Genomic DNA, 25204 nt, shown 5'->3' on the forward strand with positions numbered 1-25204 from the left:
TTGATGGTATTAAGTCACGAAGACCTTGAGACGTGGATTACAGAGCACAGGTGCGATTCCTCCCAACGAATTCTAATTCGATTTAGGGAAATAGACACGGCCAATAACTATGTACGTATGCATGTACCTGCACTGTGCTTGTTTCGAAAGCTGAAAGATGTAGTTAATAAGATAGAACGTTAATGTGATTTCGAGAGTTTCCGGTGACATTGGAACAATTGTTGACACGATTGCATGGTATTTTTTTTTAACGTGTAAACACGATGCACACCATACTCCATAACTCCATATAATGTTTAAATATGGATTCAGTTACGTATGTATACATAAATCTGGATTAGACTAATTTAATATGATAAATTAAATTTCTCTAATAAAATATATAAATCGCATACGTCTGCTAATAATTTCTATATTAAGGAAGTTAATGAATAATAGCGAGTAATAACTAATCGATACATCTATTCGTGTGCGTGACCTCATTTTGATAAGATTTAAGTTATTTATGGGAAAACACTATCAGAACTTATTTAAATGGCACGATTGTTCCCAAAAAACGGTGGCTTACCAATGACGTTCCATGCATTAGCATAAATTCATAAGAAATGTACATACACGTACATACCAGTTCCAGTCATAAGAGAAAATAGTCATCATACGAATTTCTACTTCCTGTCAACGTTTACTTTAACAAATTAGTATAAAACTTTGAAAACTTATCTAGGTTATTCGAGATTCGGAACAGATACAATAACTGACTTAAGAATTGTGAGCGAGACTGTATAAACAGTAATGTGAACGCGGCACTTATAGAGAGGACTCTAATGGGTTTGAAAAGAAGCCCATAAAAGTTGTAATAGGGGTGTACAGAACAATGTGGAACGGGCCAGAAGTAAACGAATTTTATTATACGACGACAGGCCTATAAACAAGCGTTTCACCTCTTCCTAAAACACGTTTCCGGTTTCAAGCATCGACACTATCGACATGTGGATCTTGGAACCGGTTCTCCAAGGTCGATGAAGACCTGCCTGCACCGCGTTGCACTTATAAAACCAGCTGTAGCAAGCCGTTTACTATACGTTGACCATCGACCTACATATTTCGAAGCATATAAATCGTGTTCGACGAATAATCGAGTGTTATCTAGAACTGGTTTTTACCACATAGTTTCGTTCTATAGACTTGAGAAATTTAATAGCAGACATTCGTCGAGCTGCCATTTGGAAGTAGTTTTTACGTACGTTTAATGCGACATGAATATACTCAATTTCATAGACAACTATTAGCCTATCGGATAGTAATCACACGACAATAATTAAATAATAAAATGCAACTCGATAAGCAACATTTGATTCACGCCATCAATACTTTTAAGGATTTCGAGTCGTCTGACGTTTATTCCATCTGATTTTCAATCTTTCCTCCGACTCTATTATGATCAGAACCCTATGTCGTAGACAACTGCATAATACCAGCAGGAATAATAATAAAACGAAAGGGAAGAGAATGGGCTCCGTGAGAATGGGGTTCTGCTTAGAAGGGATCTCATACCGTGTGACCTTGTCCCACCCTTGGAACACTACGAGCAGATTCAGAGGAGTTGGCAGAACGGAAGAATGCGACTCCTATTGGCGGTAGCTTACACACCACATTTGCACACAGACGGGTCAGTATCGCCACTCGTCTTTCAAGTGTTATCCGCGAGTACTAGCACCAGAGTGTTCTCCACCTTTTCCTTATGCACTCATATTTGCTAAAAAAAGTGCTAACCGTGTTGAACTTTGGCAGCTGCAGGTTTGCATCTGTGGTTCAAGGCGAATTTGTTCCTTGAAGCACATGCGAAATTCTTAGAATTCGTATATTCAATTCCTCGGAATGATTTTTCAGCGGGACCCCCCTTTTTTTCTGAGTAGATATACTTCTATAATATAGTAGATACCCCTTTTGACCCAGTAAAGGAGTGCTCTTTGTCAGCGTGGCAATTAAATTGGGAAAGCTTGTGGACTGTTTTCTTTTACGCAGAGTAAGAGATGTAACAGAATTTTAAAATAGGTTTCCAAACAAAATTTCGTTTAATTTTTCCCCATTCCCATACATCTTGCGTCTCATTCTATTAAAATACACAAGATTTTCTTCACGCGTAAAAATTTTCCATAATTAGGCGATAAATGCAGTCGAGAATATTTTCTTGTTAAAAACCCGTACTCCTCCGTGAAGTAAAATAGCGTAGCTCTTGTGAATTAAAATGAATTTGAAGAATCACTGAATCTATTTACAGAGACGTTTAACGTGAACAACAATGAACAGACAGAATTTCTCCTCGTTAGGAATTGTAATTGGGGACATGTTGAATTCCAATAAGTTACTAATTGCATTATTGGTCCCGTCGCAGACTTCTAGATTTCGATGCAACTATACTCATTCATCAAAATTTGTTAATTTTAACAGAACCAACTATTTTCGGCATAAAGTGAAAATGAGTTTACTGAAAACATCTATCTTCAACCTACACGAGAAAATTTCAATGATGTAAATATAATAAATAGAAAGAGAGAGACAAACAGAAAGTGGAATATTATTACATTCTTTTGCAAACAAATTCTTAATGATTCGTACAGTCGTTCGTCGTTATGTAAATATTTCATTTGGATTCAAAAGCTAATTAATCGAGCGTTGATATTTTGCCAACTCCAAAGTTAACAAAATTTCTCAACGTTATTACTGCTCTGGGATAAACAGATTTAGCGATTTATTAATAACAGTACAAGTAAACCCATGTGGTACCTTTAAACTAGCTTAAATATAATAACGAAATTGAAATGGTCTGTAGTAATATTCATATTTTCTACTTCTAGAGTAATATTAAATTTATAAATTGCATTAGTATACTAAACCACTTGTAAACTGTGTGGACCGAACCAATTATAGACACTTTCACGCAATCACTTGTATTCAGGAGTCTGAAATTTAATTTCAATCAATCCCCTTAATTGATCTACGTACATATACATGTATCTAGCGTGAAAAGTTCTCCGCGTAGAGAAAAAAGTTTTGATTGATAATGAAAAAAAAGTAGGTAAACAAGATGAACATTAACGAACAGGAGCTGTCGTTTCTAATTTCGTAACGACAAACACACGTATTGAAGAAGTTTGCTGAAACTATTACAGCAGGAATCTGTCATAAAACTGATATCAACTAGGTCAGTAATCTAACTCTATAAAAACGTACAGCTCTGAACGTGTATGGTACAACAGTTAAACTAGAATTGCTTGACTAGTGTCGAATACAACGATAATACTAACGTTAATTCAACCACTAAGAACCGACCTCTCTTTTTCTATTACTTGCGCAATAAATAATTTGTACAGTAAACAACATTAAACAAAAGAAACAAAAAAATCCATTTACAATATCGAACCACTCTCGGTCGACTATGTTCATTTGCTAACCTCATCAACATGACTTTAAACGAAACTACGCATCTTTCATTTTGTACGCTATTGAGAACTCTGACGCCAATTTTTAACCCTGCGTACTATCGCACGTACGCTACATAACTTTAGGTCGTACGTATAGAATAAAAGAATTACGAACGTATATCGTAAAATTTCACTACAATAAAAGCAAGTCCTCGCCTACATACGTCAGGCTTACTTTTCAACCTATAATTCTTCAAATCTGTTGGTGCATCCCCCTCCTCTCTTTTACTTATCTTCACCCTTCTATTATCTGCAATATACGGTTCTAGTAACACAGACTACATCGTACGCCAGGAATTTTCAAAGACAGATACGGCGGTGTTGGTATAGGTAATAATATATAAATATTCAACATAGCCATACCGTGTATTATCATTACGAAATACAACGGAAGAGGAAAATATGAAATGTAAATTAATGCATACATCGGTGCAAAACTAGGTTATCTTTGGAATTGTAATGGAATATTCTTAAAAATTGTTGCGATATCAACACAAATCATTACAGTTACATTAATTTTTTAATTTATCGAATCGCGTTAACTATGCTTTTCTCTGGTGCGTGCCAATCAAACGATAACGTTAAGTATAATCATCTATAACTAATATATTATCGTAAATTAATGCCAACTACCTAAATAAAATCGACATTTGCATGCCTCGTGTTCTGATTTTTTTTTACAAACGCCAGATTGTGTTACAACTTGATACGATTTTATTTTTATGGACTTTAAGCTTCATACACGTGATAATATAGAAACGATAAGCGTGTGATGCAGCAGTAAGACATTTGGAACCTCCAAGGTAGTGACACGGATGCTTACTTTAACGAATAAACGTCCACGTCTCTCGATCAGTACGAAGAAAAATTCCCGTAGGGGGAAAAGAAATTAAAAAACATGATAAACACTTACCAACTGTTGCAGACAAAATCAATTGGAATTCAGTGAATGATCCTTGTTGGTCTCGCTCCGAAATCACTCGGTGCACTTCATGATTTAGGCGCTCGTTCGTATCTTGGTATTCCCTAGTACTTGCCAAATATCGACACCGTACACATATTCAACTACATGAGAGCAGAGTCTTTCTTACATAAGAAAAACGGTCTATCACTATCACTCGCACAATGAGTCTGGATCGAAGCAAAATACCGACCGTCACAACCTCACGAGGAATCGAAAAACGTAACGTTCCTCGAGGCACATATACAGAAACTTCCAGGAACACTGATCGGGAAGCACCATTGAGTAAGTTCGCGTAGCGAGTGAAACAGATTATTATCGTTGAAAATCGTATCGGAGAACAGTAAAAACTACCGATGCTCAACTAGCGAGCAAGAAAGTACCGGTTCTCGTATACGTTTGCCGCAGGACAGCACGCAACGCGCAATACTGTTTACGTTTGCGACCACAAGTCGTGCCGTTACTGACACGTTCTTGTCGCAGGTCGTTTGAACAGCCATTCGACTTTTGATCTTATCGAGAGTGCTGCGCAGAGAATACTAAAATTGGGGGAAAAATATACCGAACGATTTACGTTACGACCGTCGTACATTAGTTCCGTGCGATATACCCTCCTTGCGCTACGTTACATTTCGCACGTACAACTTTTCACCGATGATTCACGAGCTGAACTAACTGGAGTGTTAATTAGGGTTGCAGGTTAAGAACGACTGGTGGCTCGAACACAAACGGAGAATGATCCCGATGATAATGCGTTGTTTCAAAGAACCGCGGGCATTGATCGTGAAGCTACTGAGTGAACACACAAAGCGGTTAAGTTTCAAGCACGTGCCACCGTACGCGTTGCGGTACGAAAACGTTCTGAGGCGCAGGTCCAGTCAGCATCGGCCGTTCTACGTTCGCCGGAATATGCGCGCCATATTGGACGTCGACATCTAGTAGCGTAACGCTCAACTACTGCCGAAATAATTCCTCTTCTTAAGGTAACCGAATGTCTTCGTGCTTTTAAATGTAGATAAAATCGACAGACATCATGTATACATAACGTGTGTAAATGCGAAGTAATCGTTACTTTTGTACAATACTATTGCGAAACACTATATAAGATTATACTTCTTAAATTTAAGGAAACTATAAGTAATTATATTATTTAATTAATCGTATACTGTGATATGTTACGATTTTGTGAAAAGAATACTTTTTCAAGTATCGTTATACTTGATCGGAATGACATTTCTTAGTTATCTGGACGTATGTATGTGCAAGTATTGCCCATTTTTGGTTCAATATTTACGTAGCCAGAAATAATCAGACACTCGACTCGAATTGTAGTTAAATATAAAATGTGCGTGTACTTACCCTGTGAAGATGCGTGAATCTGCTGTTGAGCTGCGGTTCTCTATAACAAAAACAAATGTTTGTTTTAATAAGATTATATATGTGTATGAAAGTAATGTAAAAAAATAAATTACATATTTGATAAGATAGTAAAAAAATTCCTGGTAAATATATGTGTTTGAAAAAATAAGTCGTATAGCGTAATATAAAAGAAAAATTCAGTACATTTTGTACGATTAGCCGTATTCCGGAAGCCTCGAGACTTTTCGAATCTAAAGAACGACTTCTTGGTTTTGCTCCAAAGTAATCGTCCTTCTTTCCACTTTTTATCCATCGAAAATACGAAGACATATTGCACTTTTAATTTATACACTGACACGATATAACATAATCACACAACTTCAAATTGAACAGTACGAAATTTTCTCTTACACTATAAACAGATAGAACTCAAACTAGAATAATACTATTTGCTAATATTGAAATGAAGAATATAAATAGTCGGACAAAACTAGTATATATTTTATTAGCCTTAAGAGCACAGTAAGCAGTGTTAGTCGTTAAGAAATATTAATAATGTAAAAGGAGCCTGCTATGTACGATATCATGGAGGGCAAGATATTGCATAACGTGATAATTATTGTAGAATAAAGTATACTAACATATTTGCAGTTAATATTTTTAGAATAGTCTATCTTTGGCCAATATAAATTTTATACAAATCTGTATATAACTTTATTTAAGCTAAGCTCATTTTAAACATATATCTTACAATTATCTTTAATACGAGTTTCAAAAGTTATTTAACAATTATACTCCAAACGTCGTAATAAGCACAACGTAAAAAATAAATAAACATACTAACGTAACGCAACATGTGCAACAGATACAAAACATACATGTTATTACGACATAGCTGTCATTGCTACCATATTGGAATATATCAATATCTAAACAACTTTTTACGTTCTTCGTTAGTAATTGCATTCATTCGTTTTTAAATTATATTCATCATAACTACGTTTATCGTCTACTGAAAACCTAAATAAATAGTTAATTTTGTTCGAATACTAATTGTTATTCGATATTTATATTTTCTTAAATTTGTATTAAAAGCAGATCTACGAAAACAACATAACTTTTCAGTAATCAAACTGTTAGCCAAAGATAGTAGATGTTGACCATTTTGCATTGGTAATTTTTCTAGACCTCACATTTACAATTTTAAATAGTCAATGATGACAAAAATACGGCGTATACACATCACGTTCCTAATAAAGATAATATTTAATATGAAAAGTATACCCTAATAATTATCCTTTTTATATTAACTCTACAACATCAATTATTCTTACAAAGCCACTATTATAAGATGTTCGGAAACTATCATTATTATACAAGTACTTTTGAACTGCTTATATACAAGAAAAAACTACACGAAAAGGCGGCTAAAAAGAATTAATGTAAAAAATATACCATGAAAATATGAATATATCAGGATTGACTCTATTGAATATTTTAGTGCTATGTAAATGATCTCTGCGTCCGATTCTAACGGAACAACGGTCAAGATTTACACAGGCTATGGCTTTCATAACGTATCCAGTAAACCGACATAGTTTACTATAAAAGGATAAGGAATTTAGATCGACAAATAGAGAAGCCTGAAAAATTTTTTGAAAATCTGTTACACGATCGAACTCCAAGTATCGGATCCTAAATCTGAAAGGGATGCAACGAAGATAGCTGCTTCCGACCTTATATGTATTTCAAGATTGAACAAACGTTTAACAATGAACCAAAGTAAACAATCCACATATAAATTGCGTGACTCGCCATAAACGATGTCATAAAATCTCGAAATCGTCTAAACACGACCACGAATAACGCGCGCGCACGTGCATAACTTTTTAAGCTCTTGCACACCTACAGCTTAGGTCGGCAAGAATGGCAAAGAAAGGGAAGGCGAAGAAGAGCAGAATGAAACAGCTAGCTTTCAATTTAGAAGAACCGAACAATGCAGAGGAGCTTCGTCGATGAACTTGAGACCGTAAGTTACCATTCAGCGTCTTTTGTGCTGCGGTTAAGGAAATTGCGACTATACGCTTCCTTTTATTCGATTAAACGAACAAACATAAGACTATCTACGTAGAAGGCCATTTTTTGTCAAGTTATATCCCTATGCAAGAACAAACCTATACAGCTTTAACAACAAAATACGCTAGATTCGAAAATATAATTTTATGAATCCATATAATATATGTAAATATATTATATGAAACTATTAAAATTACATTACCGCAAAAAGAAACGTTTAACTTCAAAGTATGTTGCAACATATAGTGAAAATTAAATATTACTTTGCAATCACAAAATCAAAGTTAACAGTAATCTATGTCACTGGTCTGTTTCCACGTTGAAAGGAGAATCTATTACAAGGAAAATCTAAACGATAAAATTCAGTGAGCAACAGGTATTACAAGAGGAATATAAACGGTCGTAATCATAATTATAAGGATGACGATTCAGGTTTCACTATTACACCACACTATTATTTTTCCTTCTGACTGAAAATCGAATTCTTCAATCGACGAGATCAACAAATTGGTTTGCACACGAACACAACGCACCCGCACGCGTACAAAACTGAAAGATGCGCCCGTTTTCCTAGCACCTTCAACGTTGCAAGTCTCGTGACTCACTGTGAGTGAAAAACCCCCCGTTTGAATGCGTCTTTTTCTCTGTCTTTGTGCTCGTACAAGCACACGTAATACCTATGCTGTTTGCCTACGTACAGGAACGTGTACGTACACGTCTGACTCCCACCGAAATCTGGTCATATCACATATTTGTAGATATTTAAACTACCTGCCCCACGAACTCTATTTACATTCTCAAGTCGCTCGTAGTTAATAAGAAATTATAATTATACAGACTATTCTTCGATTACGATAGAAGAAATATTTCAAAAAGTATAACATCATGCTACGTTATGAATATTGAACGACTGAACTGAATGTATGATTGTGTTCATCGTTATTTTCCAAATGAAATGTGTTTGTATTGTGAACGCGAAATGTACAGAGGCACGAAACGAATGCTCGTTAAAGTAAATCAAATTTGATTATTGATAGCGAAAATATTTGTGTCGCAAGTGAATGGAATTTGAAACAACTTGAAATTAATTGAATTTGATGATATGACTTATTTCATAATTATATTGATTTTGCTTGGAAAATGTTCAACCATAAGCTGCAGAAATGAGGCTCTGAGCAACGAAACGAAATTTGTTACGGTATTGTGATCGGTAAGAGAAACGAAACTGGTTTCAGCGCTAACGAGTTATGTGACGCGCGGCCAAGAACGTTGAAATGTGTATGAAAATTTCGCTGACATTTATCCAACCAAGACTGTCTCATGGTCAGAATTACGTTTACTCAAAGTGCACAGAAATAATTGTGAATGATTAAGTTATTGAGGAACGCAATCAATGAGCGTACAATTATTTGTTTAACCAATGTGTACACCGTTTTAACAGGTACAGTGCCGACGCAAGTATAGGAAAAAAACTTGATTGGTTAGTTCCAACTTGGAAATTGTTACTAATTCCAAAAAGAAATATACAAGTTCTAAAAATCTTCAAGGCTCGAAATTCAACTTTTACCGTGAAAACAACAGATCTCGCGGTGGATCTTATTAAAATAATCAGTGACGTGGCATGAGTTAGGGACTTCAATATTTGAACAGATGTTATTTATGACTTCATTACAAGAACCGCCGCTATTCAAGCAGCAGTTCCTTTCCTTCGATACGAACTGTATTCCAGATAATGCTATCAAAATGTGTGAAAGATGATCAGCCTTGTTATTAAATTTCAAATTCCTGTATATGATAATAAAAAGTTTAAAGAAAACAGCTATAAAACATGCAAAATTCTCAAGGTTTTCTAGCAATATAGTCAGCTGAATTGCGTGAATAAAGAGCGAAGTCGCATAGTCGTCAACGACAAAATATGTGTTCTCGCTCTCAGAGATCACCCTTTTGTTGGCCGAGATATCATTGTTAGAATGAACCAACAGCAGTTGTTTATTTCTAAACGTCACGCTTTGTCGAAAGCAGAAACATTAAAATGAGGTACATGATGCAATTTTGAGTTTTACCATTTGTAACTCGAACAAACACGAGCATTTTCGATGAGAAAACGTCTTAATTTTGCAGATTCAAATAGCAAAAAATTTTAATATTAGGCTTTAAAAATCTTTTTTCTAAATTACATACAAATATGTATTCTATCATTATGAAAAAAAGCAATAAAATAATCTCGTGCAGTGAAAACAAAATGTGGCATAAAAATCGTCCTTTTTCGAATTTATAAAATATGAAAGTATTCTAAATCTTTGATTGATATAATTATCTTTTATTTCTAAAATACTAACTAACTTATCGAGTTGACTTCAATAAAACGAAAATGATTACCAACTGTTGAACATAATAGGAAAGAAACCTATTTTAACGGCCGATCGGTAACGACAAATGTAATGATTAAGACTATACACATTTCCAATTTAATATATATTTCTCTAATGACTTAATTTATAAATATAAAATTACTTACTGCTTTTCGTTTATCCTCTGTACTAAGAGCGCTGTGGCTTCTATGTCTAATGAGATCCATGACTTTGCTCACAGGATTTCTGCTACTTTCCGAACCTGCTCGGGGACGACTCATAGGTTCTTTATTTTCTTTATGTTCCTTACTATCTTTGTGATGATCTTTATCCGTACGTACATCTGTTGATGAACTTCCATGCGAGCTTCTGTGCAAGGAATGCTACGGAACATGCAATAGTATCCAATCAGTAAAATTCTACCTCTCGATTTTTCTTATTATCTTAGCCTATTTAGACACTATCTTTTCTCTTGTACTTAACATTTATCGATATATCAAATATATGATATAGAAACTATAGTATTTTATAATATAGCAATTTTTTAATTATTATACATACACAATTGTATATATGTATTGTATCCATAAGATTTTAAACAACCAGCTAACTTTGGGTGGAAGGAAAAGCACTCTAGAAGCATCGTTATACCTGTACAGCACTCTTCATATTTGCTATAATACTGGGCTTTCTTTTGCTAGCATCGGATTTACTCCTTGGTCTAAACGCATCGAAAAGCGCTTGCTTTCTAGTTGGGCTGGCGGTGTCATCGATAGTGCCACCGCTTCTTCTTCGTTCCGCACTATTACTTCGGCTGTTACTGCGGCTAGTAGAGCCAGACCGCGTACCAGATGCCTTCTTGCCACCACCTTTGCCTGAACTTGACGAACTTGAAGGTTCCGGCTGCTGCGGAAGCGGAGTTGACTTCCCAGAGCCAGGAGCGCTTCCTGAGGTTGGCTTCCTGATAGTCCTCGAGTGCGAGCCCCACGTACCTATTGCAATTAAAAGTAGATTCAACGTGTGGCAAACATTGAACAGATTGATAATTTAATTAAATGATCAAATAAAATCATCTCTTACCTGCTCGTGGTCTGTGACCTTGATCTTGAGATGCTTGACCCGATGTATCTGCATCTTCGGTTACGATAGTTGGCAATGGTTGTGAGCCAAGTTCCTGTAAAATTCAAATGTAATGTAATGATCGGTATGCGCACTTAAGTATTTCAAGACACAAATATTATACGCATACAAAAATATTTTCTATTGAAATTTCAATCACTTATACGATTTTATTATTGGTGCCGTTTTCACCTCGACATATTAGTCGCAATCCCTTTCTAATAAGGAATGTAATAGTTATTGAAAAAATTATTCATTTGTCACAGTCACACATAGCCCACACTTTGTAGAAGCGGAAGGAATAAAGTTATAACAATGAGTATATTATTGCTCACAGATCTAGAGTGATAAAGTAAGATGATTAGATATGGTTGTTTAATCAAAAGAGTTGGTCGACGCAACATTTTATATTTAGCTATTATCTTTCACGGTTTTCACGCAAGGTATCTTGCAAGAGGAAATTTTAATTCGCTCAGGCGTCTCTCACGATAGAACAGATATCGTGCGCGATATCTTCTTTGAGAATGTTAAGCGCTCTATTATGGACAACCGTAAATACGCTTGCGTTTTCATCGGTGTCGTTAATCTTCATTATTACTGTCGCTTATTCGCTTATACGAAGTGAACTTGCATACATAAGTACTGTTTCAACATACGTAAGTACTTATACACAGATTACGATCGACCGAATGATAGTACGTATGTATATACAAGCAGATGTGAGATGATTCCTTATTTAAATATTAAGCAAACTTCTAGGATAACGTTTTTTGAAGTAAATGCAAAAACCACTCTATTTAAATTACGAATGGATAAAATTAAAAAAAAAAATAATACGAGTGTTCCGAAATAGAAGTACGGTTGTGAATGTATTAAAAGATAAACAGAACCTAAGTTGATGCAACCAACTTTGGTACAACCAGATGTTCTTCTAATTTTCATACTATTTTACTACCGTGAAAAAATACACGGAAACAAACTGCACGATTTGTTACTGCAATAAATCAAACATTTCAGATTGTTTTGTATTTCAATCTTAAAGATTCATGTGTTTGCGTTTTCTATCCTTTCCTGTAGGTAATACCATCTTACTTCTAACGTAAATTTATATTTAAGATGGTGATATAAATTAATTTTTTTAAGCTTACTAATGAATTATTTTCAACCAAGTGATCCTTCGAGTGTTAACGTGACACTGGTGCAATTTTAGACATCGTTTAGTTAGGTTAGATTATCGAGATAAAACATTGTTTCTCTATTGTTACTTATACAACAGCACAAATTCTTGGAATCCTTCCAACTATGATATTGACGAGGGATCAATTGGAGTATCTCCAATGATACAATAATCAACGTCTGCTGTAAATGACCTGCTAAGTTATTTTATATTACTGACGAAGCTTCAAACGGAAAATAATTTCTTGGTTTATACTATTTTTAAAATAATATATGACAATATTTGCCGTATAAAATTAAGTCAAACTGACTGCTGTTATTAAAGAACATTCTATTACCAGCACACACATTTTATCTTCCATTACACTTAAATTTCTAACAAATCTGCAGTTTCAGCAAGATAAGGCGTACAATACGTGCTAATATTTACACCAACAATTTTTTCTCATTTTTAATCCTAAAGGCGACTTTCCATAGAAAATTTGTAACAACCAATTTTACTACCCTAAGTGCTGGCCATCTTATCGCATAGAAAAATTAGGGGGTTAACTTTTTTTTTCTTTGGAGCTCTACAGGGGTAAGGAGATCTTTAACTTGGGCTAGGGTGTAAAAAGTGTTGGGCCTGAGTCTTGAGCAACAAGGATGGAAGAATTAAAACTAATATTAATCAATCGTGCACTATTACATATAAAAATATTTCTCCTTTCATACCCCTTTTGTACAATCTGGTACTAAATCCTGAAACACATTCTCTACAGCCTTCTGAAAGGTTTGAAAAACGGGAACTCTAAGAATCATCTCATGCTGAGATAGGAAATATACACGAATATTTATTTATCTTCACCACAGGCACTTTTGCGAACGTTTTTGTAATTTATCCGTTCGTGCTGTATTAAACGATACTGTAACGATTCGTGTAGTAACACATACGCGTAATGAAACCGTAGAAATTCAATCGATTGCAGTTACTTGCCGACTGTATTCATGGTCATGAGCATCAATTCTTTAACTCTAATCTTATAGTCGATCGATGACCGATACGACCGTGTCAAGAGACGTTACTCGTGTCTCGATTCTTTGATATCTTGTACTTCACTACTGTACTTCGCAATAAAGATTACACAGAATTTTGCATTCAACTCAGGTGATCTTAAGAAGAAAAAAGAAAAATTTATAGAACGTTAAAACAAAACACCAGAAGGACTAAAAACGTAATCTACACGAATTTTGTGGATATAAAGTCCAAGATGAAATTGTAGGATTGTGAGAGCGAAATAGAAATGAAATACATTGACTGTGTTTAACATACTAGAAGAAAATAATTGTGCTCTTTTTTCTTATAGAATATCACGTGGTTGATTGTGCAATTTATATATTCGATAATAATTTTGTTGAACGTGCAAATATATTCCGAAAATCACGATTCGTTTCATTCGCGGTTCCGAGCTCAACTGAAATTTTAAACCGCGGCTACAGTGCTGACGTCCGATACGAAACCACGTGAACGACGTGTGACACTAGGTAACGAGTATTATGAAACTAAACATAAATCTAGTTAGAATTTTGTAGGGTGCAAGAAACAGTAAAGAGAGAAGTGAAACATCCCAATGTCGTTATCGAAATTGATCATTTAATAAATTAAACTTTGAGAATATAAACCTTAACTCACATCCTAATCTTCATGGAACATGTCCATCTATTTACTTTACTATTAACGAAATCAAGTAACTGTTATAATTTATGCGAATGAATATAGTAACAAAATAAGTAACAAGATTATTTAGTACGTAAATTACGATTTGTATTATCATAAATAAATAATGTTTGAAGAGTTATTGTCGAGATACTAAATGTACTGAAAGTGATTTATGTAATCCATTTCAATTTATTCTAGACGTTTGCAAAAATACACTCTTTTACTAAGAATACTATTATAGCTCTCTTGAACATAATGGGATTGTTGTCAATAATTAATCAGTACTTGAGTTCAAACAGATAAGATTACCAAATATCTTGATTAACGCAGAAGATAGAAGTTAATACGATATGTAAATAAATGCAGAAACGAATATTCTCATGAGTGAGAACATTTTAAAGCAATTAACATTTTGAAGTATTTTAAGAAAACAACTAAAAGCGAGAACTGCTTACAAATAAATTTGAAAGTGGATATATATTTTAGCATCATTATACTTTACTAACAACCTTAATTCATTTCATTAAATTGATAGAGATGTGCGTATAAAATAATGATTAGATTCGTAGTTCAGCTGTTGTAATACTACTCGTAGCGAGTATAAAAACTAACTAATAACTAACCCCCAATAATCGGAAAGGAAATAATAGGAAATTCGGTATTCACCATCGGGTGAATACATCCGTTGTTATTCACATTCTAAGTGTAATTACAAGTTACACTTTCTAATAATACGTTTATATTTATACAATTAGCAAACAAGAAAATGAAAAATATTTTCTATTTAATCAGCGATTTCAAAACTATCTTTTGTGAGGTGTCATTTATCACAAAATCCACATAACCTCAAATTAAAACCGTGCCCCTTTAGATAAGATATAAATAACATGTGAGCTCGAAAAATTAAAAATGTAATTACCACAAATAGACCGTAGAGAGTTACATATTTTCGTTTAAATGTAGAAAATGCAGTCGCTTTGAGGTACCTTATATGTCCCGTGGAATTCCGGGCATCGATCTAGATACGGCACTAGCGAGTACTTTCGAAATCGTCCTAACGACACTGACGACATATTTTCACGAACTGCATAGAAAAACGGCGCACCACTAAAAGATTTTCAAATATTCATGACGCGAAGACCGCGCGCCCATCAAGATTTTATTGTAGACTGAAAGTACCGGCACTCGTGGGTAGCGCGAACCGTAGGGATTCATTATCACGTGTCTGGTATCTTTTCATTTCGTCGAGAAATCATATCGATAATAATTTTCCTTAGAGGATTGTTGTAATTCTCTCTTATCGCGACTGAATCGTGGTTAGCAAGATAATACCTCGTGTGTGCCCATAGGGTGTACACAACCGGTCATTCAAAGCGCGCGAAATATTTAACCAAGATTTTAGTAGACGTACACAACTCGTAATTGCGGAACTATATAATCGTATCACTGGTTATTGCATTCCTTTCTCTCTGAATGAATTGCATTATCGATACCTCTTTCCTTTACTATTTCAATAAATTGTTGCATTTAAACGTGGACTTTTAGAGAAAATATAGAGTAAGACTAGTAAATTATCACGAGAATCATAATTGGCAAATTATGTTCATCCAATGTATTAACTTTTTTCTTTGTTGGATTAGATATGAATAATGTATATCTTAATACCTCTCAATACTTCAGGTTCTATGAAGATTGCTTCACAGCTTTCAATGTAACTCTTAGACACGATGACTACCGATTCCAGTTTGCAACATAACGTGCTTCTTGTAATGAATAAATCGTTTTATCTACTTTTTCCCTCTCTCATGCTTCTTCATAAGAAGAATCAAGTACTCGAATATGAGTCGCATTCCTCTGAAGTACTCTATTTAAAAATTGACATAGTAACATACAAATCTAATATAATACACAACCATTTAAACGTAACAAGAAGTCAAAACGAAGAAATAAATCACCTCAATTGTTGCCTTAACTAAGTAATTAGATGATATCGTGATATACGTTCCAAGCGATCAATTGCAGTTTCCATTTTGAATAATTTCGCAAAGATGGCGACTGATCTTCGACGTATCGCATCGCCATCTATCAACGAATACAAATAATATCAAGACCTGAACATCATCGAAGAATGAACGTGCGATGATAAAAACGTACCCCTTAATTATCTCGTAATGGAGAGAAAAGGAAGAAGCATTAAATAATTCAAATTATTAGTGGTAAACGCTAGCTAAGAGTTTACTCAAACAAAGGTAGCAGGAGGATGTCGAGACCGAAATAGATTGTCCGCACACGACATGCAATTACTCAGTTCGGATGCCTGTAGCGAACACGAAGCACGTGTAAAATTCTTTGTACTCTAAAACGGGCATATGAGTCGTCAGACGGCCATGTTACGCAACTAAGAGTACAATATCGCAAACAACAAATAAAGCCTGTTTGCTTCGTTTATTTCCACAATTCGTTTTTAACAACAAATCGTTGAACAATGCAAAGATATATATTTAAAATTATGAATATTTAAATTGCATTTGTTCAGCATTATACAATTAGCATTATCGATCAATACGTTCGTGTCCATCTTCATTAGAAATCTTCTTTCGTATAATTTATTTATCTGACCTAATCTCTACGCGTTACTAATTGAGCGTACAATCCACGTATGAAAAGCATCCGTAAAGGAGGCCTTACGTGTTGAGATATCCGTCATAACAACCCTCGATGCATTGTAATTCGTCTTTCGACCGAATCGATAGAGCTTAAAGGAAACCTTGTACCTACGCTCCCCGCCCCCTATCTTCTTCCATGAAACATTAAAGTCGCACATCGAGATTTGGGCCAAACGATATCACAAATTTAAGAATGTAAATCTTGAACGTCTTTACATTTTTGTCGTCTATAATTTTATTAAATGTACTGATTCCATGCTGCTCTCCCCCTTTTTTTATTCATATTTTAGTTTAGTTCTAACATGACATTTTGTAAATGTCAGTTGTGTGAAAATATGTTGTGTACTGCCCAACGTTTATCAAAGTTGCAAAGATTTATAGCACAACCAGCATCGTGTGTTGTTCCCAATTGATATGAATGGTTCCAAAGAAAACACAAAATATTAAATGGACTACAAAAAATTGCCATCCGTATCAATAATTCAAAGATTGCATGATACTTAACGATACAGCAAATACAAGATGCATTCCTAACATTGGACACAGACTTCAAATCATTATCGAAGCTAGTTATTTATACATATTTATAAAAAATTGGCAATCAATGAACATTTCTAAGTATTAATCTCTGAGTTTATCTCTGAAACTGACTATAAGATAAAATCAAATGAATCGTTTAAAGGTTTGAAGAACCCCTTTGTTATTTTAACAATGATAGAGGACTTCACGAGTGGCATCCACGTTTGGAACCCTGACACTTCGTAATCAAGGTAATCTACCTACCCCTTCCAGAGGAAGAAGGTAAGACCCCTCAAGTTTCCTGGGGCCAGTTCATCGAACCTTTCTTTTTACAACCGTGCAATACCATGCTCATGCTCGGGATCGTCCGTTAACCTCGTTGTGTACGGAAGTTATCGTACACAATTCGCAAGTTTCACCTTGCAATCATGGATTATATTACGGTACTAAAAATTCCATCAATTATTTTTGTCAAAAATAAAATAAAATTATCTGCACATTGATAAAGTATAACATATAAGATTTCGGAATTAATTTAACAATGAAATCGGTAATTTGATTAAAGTAAATCAAATTGATTGTATCGAGAATTTGTACAGTTATCAGTAAGCGAAAACTGCCAAAAAGAGGAATTATTAACAAATTTCGTCATATACATATTGAAATTCAAGCTACTGTAGGTGTTTATGATGAACATATTTCAACGCGTTCAAACCAGTAACAAACTTAATGGAAAACTATTAAGAATGTATTCAAGACCTAAAAAAATGGAAAAAGATGAGAGAAAGAGAATCACCTCGGTGAGATCACGCATAAAGCGGAAGAACTAATCGATGATCGTATACTCGCGTGATTGGACGCTCGTGACGGCTATAATTCCGTCAGCAATCATACTTAGCGGCCACACCTTGATAATTATGAATGATATTTTAAACGGTCAATCGTTTATCAACAAACGCCTTTATTGCCGTACTCCCCTCGTTAAAAAAGGCTATGAAAAATGATTAAAAGTAATATAATAAATGCAATAAAATAACAAGCTTTTCCCCTTCGTTCACCGGAAATAGGTAATATTATCATCGTCGCTGACCATTTCCTGTCCGGCAACAGGAAATTTAGTTCAAAGGCGTCACCAGCTTGCGCACAGATTTTCGTACGACTATTTTTACACATGAGAAGATGTTTCCTGTTCATTTTTCGAGAAAACACACGGTTGATCGTGTCGCGATCTGAAAGAGTTTGTCTTCAACTCTCGTCATCTCCCGTGGAACTATCGTGCAATGGTTTAAGTTCTGAATGTGGTAAACAAATTTGCGAGACCTCTTCTATTTATGGCAATTAGTCAATTACTACAATTGGAAACAACAAACCGCTTCTCTAACGCTCGTATATGTATGTAGAGAAAAATCGTTTCGCTTATCGCGATGGTTAATTCACAAAGTTCAAACACTTTATGAAGAAGCCAGCTAATGTACTAAATACTAAAGGCAAATGTAAGCTATAGCAGATTTTGAATGTCGTGGGAAAAGCCAATTAATTTAACAAGACAGGTAAATAGAAATATACCATCGTGATAATAATTTGGCTGCTTGCTATATTTCGTTCTTATTTCGTTCGGTAGTCGACTGTAATAATACCTCTTTAACCATATTTCTGCTATCCACCAGTAAAATGAATAAACTACAGCAGCATTAATGTAAACGTCATTGATACATTTCATTCACCGTTATCATTCGTAATATACACTAACTTAAAAATAGCATTCTATATTTTTTCTTAGTGTTATGTATGAAAACATCTATCTCCTCGTTGGTTATATATTATGATTTATCGAACATCCTCCGTATATTATCCGAAATGTGCAAACGCAAACAGCAACTGTGGTCGTACTGGCTTCACTAGCGCAAACGCGTAGTGTAGTCATCCAATGAGAAATGATAACAGTAGATAGAACCACTTCCAATTGGAGAGCCACACTCGTTTATGTTTTAGAAGCGAGTAAATCCAGAGCCACTGTTCGTACCTCTACTAAAATCTGTTATCATCCTAAATGACTGAAATTCCAAAGACACGCGACACACGACTTTAAATAACCAATTCCACTCACCTTTCTCTTCCTCTCCTGAACGAAGTCCACCCTGCGAACCCAGACTTCTTCCGTTGAATCGTAATCAAGTGTACTAGAACTGCTCGCCTGACTCTTCATCTCTATCAAACTGCTATCGAAAAACCTTTTATCGAGATGTGGACTAGGAAGGGGGCTCGTTCTTGAGAAGGTCATGCTAGTCGAATAGGTTGGTGGATCTGTCGCAGGGAAGGTCATTCCAGGCCCGGTCGTGTGCCTCCTCCTCAACGGTGGCTTCGTGGTGGATGTTGGCGATGTCACTGTCGACGTGGTGAACCTGGAAGAGGTGGTCGTAGCCACGACGGTGGCTGTCGTCGTGGTCATCGACGTGGTCGTCGATATTGTCGTCGTGGTAACCGAAGACGTAGTCGGTTGTGTCTTCGACTCGGATATGCTCGAGGTAGCGTTCGACTTCTGGTCGATCTTCTCAGAGCTAGACTTTTCCGAATTAGATGGACTAGACGCTTTTGAGGAAACGCTCTCGGCTTTCTCCTCTGGCTCCTCGATCTTTGCGGTACTCTTCTTTGTTTCACTGACATTCTCAGTGGTGGTCGTTGTCTCCACGTTTTTCGCTAGAACACACAGCAAAAGCGCGATTAGTCGAGAACACGACGAGTGCAGATCTTGTGCAGTTACGACAAAGAGGCTATTATTCGGATCCGTCGCACTTGTGACACTCGCTTGCTTCTTTCAAGGTTCCCTGTTATAAAGGCCTGTCTGTTACGCGATTCTGCACTATACTATACGATTCGACACACGTTCTTGTGCCAGGCTCTAATATGCAGCATCAAATGTTCGGCAAAAATTAATTTTAGTATTAATAGCCAACAATTGTTCAAATGAATGCGTCATAAAGCGCTTATTATATTATTTATTAAAATTAATAGGACTTGTATCGCGAACAGTATGTCTGCTCGATCAATGATTCTTTTACCTCTGCTTACCGTAGTATGTCACTGTTAGAACGCGAAGCGCGAGTTACAATTTGATTAAGCTGAAAATGTGAATGAGGAAACTGAACTAGGAAGTTTTGCAAGCTCTTCTAACTGTTACATCGTTGTAAACGTGAAATATCATGCTTCCGGGGACATTCTATAAATAACGATTGACTGAATGAAGCAACTCATAGCAATATCCAACAGTGCTTCGCGAAGCGCATAATTGCGAACGAGATATCGTCAATGAAAGATCGATCGCGTTGACAGTAAAATTAACAATAAATTGAACAATTAAATGCGACTTCTACTGTTAACATTACCAGGTTAATGATGAATTGGTAAATGAAATGCCTTGAAATTTGGAGGTACAGTTAACAAGTAGCAATAAAGAAATGTAAACGTTCCCCGTTTTGGTAATAATCTATAAATATTTATAAGGTATTGTTACCTAAGTGGAGTGACTTTTCGCCGTGTTAGTAGAAACGTTGCCAAACGGAACTAAACGAAGCTAAACCACTGGCCGCACGCTAATCTTAGCTCTCATTGAACGAGTTGGAGCTCCTGTTAATAGCTTCTCGCGCGTTTTAATGCCTGAATCGCGTTTCGTAATATGCTGCTTTTCTTGCGATCTGCCACAGACATTCGTGGCACACGACAGTATAAACCCGTAAATCAATAGTGAAAAAACAGGAGAAAGCAAGAGTAATAATTTTATTCGCCTGCAATTAATTCATATTTTAAATAAATACTAACGAAATATCGATGCATTTACGAACTGTTTTAATGAATGGAGTTTTGTTGGAAGTTGATTTATATAAAATATTAATTCTATGCTGTTTTTCTATTGCGTGGGGTATATTTCATAACGGTATAATCCTATTTCCGTAACAGCAATGAAGAGGATATATAAAAGACTTGTATACAATATAATAATATCGATACCTTATCGTGTTGTACATTTCAAAGAAGAAAAGAATATAATTATACTGATATAATAATTGTTTACTGTTACGCGATAACTATCTTATCGAGATTCATGACTTATTAAGATCGCATTGATTCCACCGTTTCGTTCGTCAAGTTTTATCAAAAATTTAATTCAGTAAGTCAACAAAATATATACCCGAAGAGTAACGCTACTATTGAATTTCGCGTTAGATTTTAAAGGAAGATTTTTAGATTTAGAAGGAAGAGTGTGCGATACATTTGAACAGCATATTCTCTAAACATTTGACGAGACAGCAAAACCGGATATGCAATTACTTATGCATGCAATTGTACAGATCATTACTTTTACATACTAAAAAGCAACGGATTCGGTATGATCGATACATTATAATAGAGTGAGGTGACCGGTGAGGTAATAGAATTTAAATAACGAGCTTCGATCGTAAAAATGTTGAAGGTGTTGAATTTTACACGTTGCGTGTCCAATTTACATTAAGATGTAAAACCGATAAAACTGTACTAAAAAAAAGTAAACCGTAGCATTGTTCTTACCATCCTCGTTCTCGTATTCATCCTCCTCTCTACACTCCGACAATCTTCTGCCCCAAGGATAAGGACTGTGCGTCTGATTCCTCGAAGGTAACCTGTTCACGTGGGACAAGAAATAGTGATGAAAGAAACTATCCACGCCATCCGAATCCTCTCCAGAGGATTGCAGCATATCCTTCAGGGCGGCCAAAGAGGTGATCGTGTTATAATTAATAGCCGAAATCAAGTCATCCTCGATATCACTGTCATCGGTTGTATCGTCGTTCTTCGACGTTTGATCCTCTTTCTTGGCCTCCGATGTGACTGTCTTAGTCTGTTCAGCTTTCGACGCCTCTGTCTTATCGTCTGAACTGGTTTCAGACTCGTCATCGGAGGTGCTAGTAGAAGTTGTACTGCTCGAGGACTCCTCTTCCTTTTTGCCGTCTGTTTTTTCCTCTTTGAGTTCGTCCTCGTCGGAACCTTTACATTCGACCTCGTCATCTTCGTCATCCCGGGACACAGTCTTTGATAATTTATTCGAAGCCTCGTCATTTTGACTAATATTCTCTAAGTTTTTCAAATTCTTCAGCGTCTCCTGTTCCCCCAAGTCTTTGCTTATTTTCACGTTGCTGTCCTGGCCCGTCATCTTCTTCAGATGCTGATTATTAGCGGTCACATCACACTCGTCCGACTCGTTCTGTTTGTCGCCACCACCGGAACTCTCCATCGAGAAATCTGAAAAGGTACGAGGCCCAGTGAGTTCTCTTGAATACTAAAAGCGATTCTACTTGAAGCAATCGAAAATTCATTTGTTCATTTTAATCAGAAATTAAACGAGGCATCTACGTGTTATAGTATGTTAGATTATAGAAGAGAGAAAAAAAGGAAAGATTATCTTCAGAATCTACGGTTGTGTGTAGTTTGCAGTTCTCCAAGGAGGCTTTCTTTGAGCATGAAAGACTTTACGGAACAGTTAATGCTGGCGTATGCGGTCTACTTTAATATTCATTGCGCGTTTATTTCGTCGCTTCGTGAACGTTCCTGCTAACGCTGCGGAAAGGTTACTCACGATCCTTTTGTGATCCCTCAAAGCGGAAAGAAATCTAAGATTTTCAGGAAGACGCAACGATACACAATCAGTAGCGATTTTTAATCAAAAGCGCTGATAACTAGGACACCAAAAAAGAGGATAAGGGTAAAAATAACTAGTCGATCCATTGATTAATTTTCTAATAATACGTGAATTGACGCGCTAAACTGTTCTCGTTCTCTTAGCATAGAAAGTAATTGTTTATAATTATTCGTGAGTTTTGTTGAAGACAAAAAGATTTCGCTTGTGAAAAAGACTATAAAAACAAGAAAAAACTTTGATTGACTAATCGCTGTTACTACTTTTAATAAATTAGATGCGTAAGAAGATAATTAGACCGAAATTGTGAATGAGAAACAGGAATGTCTCCGCGTGATAAAGCATTGAAGTTCATAAAGCTACGTAGTGGAGCAAGCAAAAGGGTATTAAAACTTTTTAATTAAACGAGACCTTGCTAACCTTTTGAACCACGCTTTGATGCAAGTTTTAATGAGAAACGCGAAGAAAAAGCCAAAGAAATATGGCAACAATAGCATGTCTAAATAAAATCTTAACCATAGTCCTATATAAGAATCGCGTCCTTCCTCTTATTGACCAACAAACAATACTTGCACCACGATCCTAGAATACTTCTAGACGAATGTACGTCCTCGTACATCCGTGCAAAAAGATACCACGGAATGTTCGTCCAAGGTAAATTCATACTTTATAAATAATTCAAAGAATTAGAAAATGATTTATACAACTTAATAGGGTGTATAAACTATCCAATTTCGAGTCCCTTTCGTGTCTACCGATTTTAAAAAATCAGATCCAGTTAAACCCAATATCAAATTCACGGTGGACTTTTCACCACCTCGAATTTTCGATTTTTCTATGCATTGGAAAAGAGCTACGCTTGCTATCTGATAATTTAGACAACAAAAAAAAATGGTCGGTGACCTGGATAGTTTAATTGATTAAATGCAATCAGTCGGCAAGCAAAAATCCGAATTCCAATTCTGATCTGGAAATCCAATCGTCCGATTCCTTTTTTTTTCTCTCTTTGATTAAATTCTCTGTTTGGTTTTCATCGGACAGCATTACGGCTGTCGAATTAGAACGTACAACTGAACTAAGATAAATATAACGTGCGTCGAGACGATCGATTAATACTTAACAAGAGAATTGACGTGGAATCATTTCTCGCGAGCGTTTCTCCATCTTTTCGTAAAACCAAAAAGAAAAAAAACTTTGTTGCATTCGTGTACACGTCACTGGCGCATTGCGGTAAGTACGCCCTCTATTTCGTAACCGTGGAAACGTTTGTCCATATAGTAGCAGTTACTGTAGTTGCATATTATACAATAACTTGGTCCTTCGTTATATCCAGCGGGAAGAGCAAATAAAATAACAGGTAACGACATGAAGAAATAAATAAATAAAACTATGCACGTAGTTACGGGCAATTCGTATCGTTAGTGGACCTTCCGCTTTACCACCGCATCGATCGATGGTTCGGAACAAAACTCATGGTAAACGGAGCAATGTTTCGTTTCAGGTACATGATTCGCACTTCGTATTTGTCTCATACGTATAAACCAGCACCGATAACTAATAAATCAAGCAAAATGTTCGAACTTTGTCACTTGCGGGGTTAAGTTAATGAACTTAGCGATAGAGCTGCATACGTGTACGATACGATCTCCGATAATTTACGAAAAAATTAAATACTCCTTGGAATGAGATTTATTAATTAACACTTACTTAAAACGTTTCACTGTCAATAGTTTTATATTATTACCATATAGTTGTGAATTTCGAACTAATTTCAAATTATTCTATCATTTTTATTCTTTAGTTAATGCTTATGTTTCTCGTATTAATAGAAAATAAAACATTTAAATACTTTCTATATAATACTATTTTGAAGAAGGCTCGTTCGTTAACCAACTTTTACGGTTAATTCAGCAACAGGTGCGATCTGTTCAATAACAAAATTGCTTGCTCCGTAAAGATACAGACCAGATTTATTTTAGTGGGTATAATCTAATCCGATACGAACGAAATACCTCTGCATGGAATATACCATTCGCGGTTTATATTTAATGTATTCCGTGATAAAAATGTCTACGTGTACTTTATGACGCATCATAAAAATTACTTGTTATTTGGAAGGGTATACAAA

The 25204-nt window shown here is 35.6% G+C and overlaps 1 protein-coding gene across 2 annotated transcripts in view; it reads right to left on the bottom strand.

Moving 5' to 3' along the window:
- Snf4agamma (SNF4/AMP-activated protein kinase gamma subunit) overlaps positions 1-25204 on the bottom strand; it is an 83819-nt gene that overhangs the window by 44347 nt on the left and 14268 nt on the right. For both annotated transcript variants that reach the window (XR_013101680.1, XM_076892448.1), the window contains exons 2-7: positions 21972-22682; positions 19516-20105; positions 11313-11406; positions 10884-11224; positions 10400-10615; positions 5806-5845 (exon numbers count right to left, since the gene is read on the bottom strand). Coding sequence is in view for 1 of the 2 variants with exons in the window: in XM_076892448.1 (XP_076748563.1) it covers positions 5806-5845; positions 10400-10615; positions 10884-11224; positions 11313-11406; positions 19516-20105; positions 21972-22674 (1984 nt within the window). In the remaining variant the exon portion in view is untranslated. The remainder of the gene's footprint in view (positions 1-5805; positions 5846-10399; positions 10616-10883; positions 11225-11312; positions 11407-19515; positions 20106-21971; positions 22683-25204) is intronic.

Source organism: Xylocopa sonorina, chromosome 3 (assembly GCF_050948175.1).
Source record: "Xylocopa sonorina isolate GNS202 chromosome 3, iyXylSono1_principal, whole genome shotgun sequence".
Lineage (NCBI taxonomy): Eukaryota > Metazoa > Arthropoda > Insecta > Hymenoptera > Apidae > Xylocopa > Xylocopa sonorina.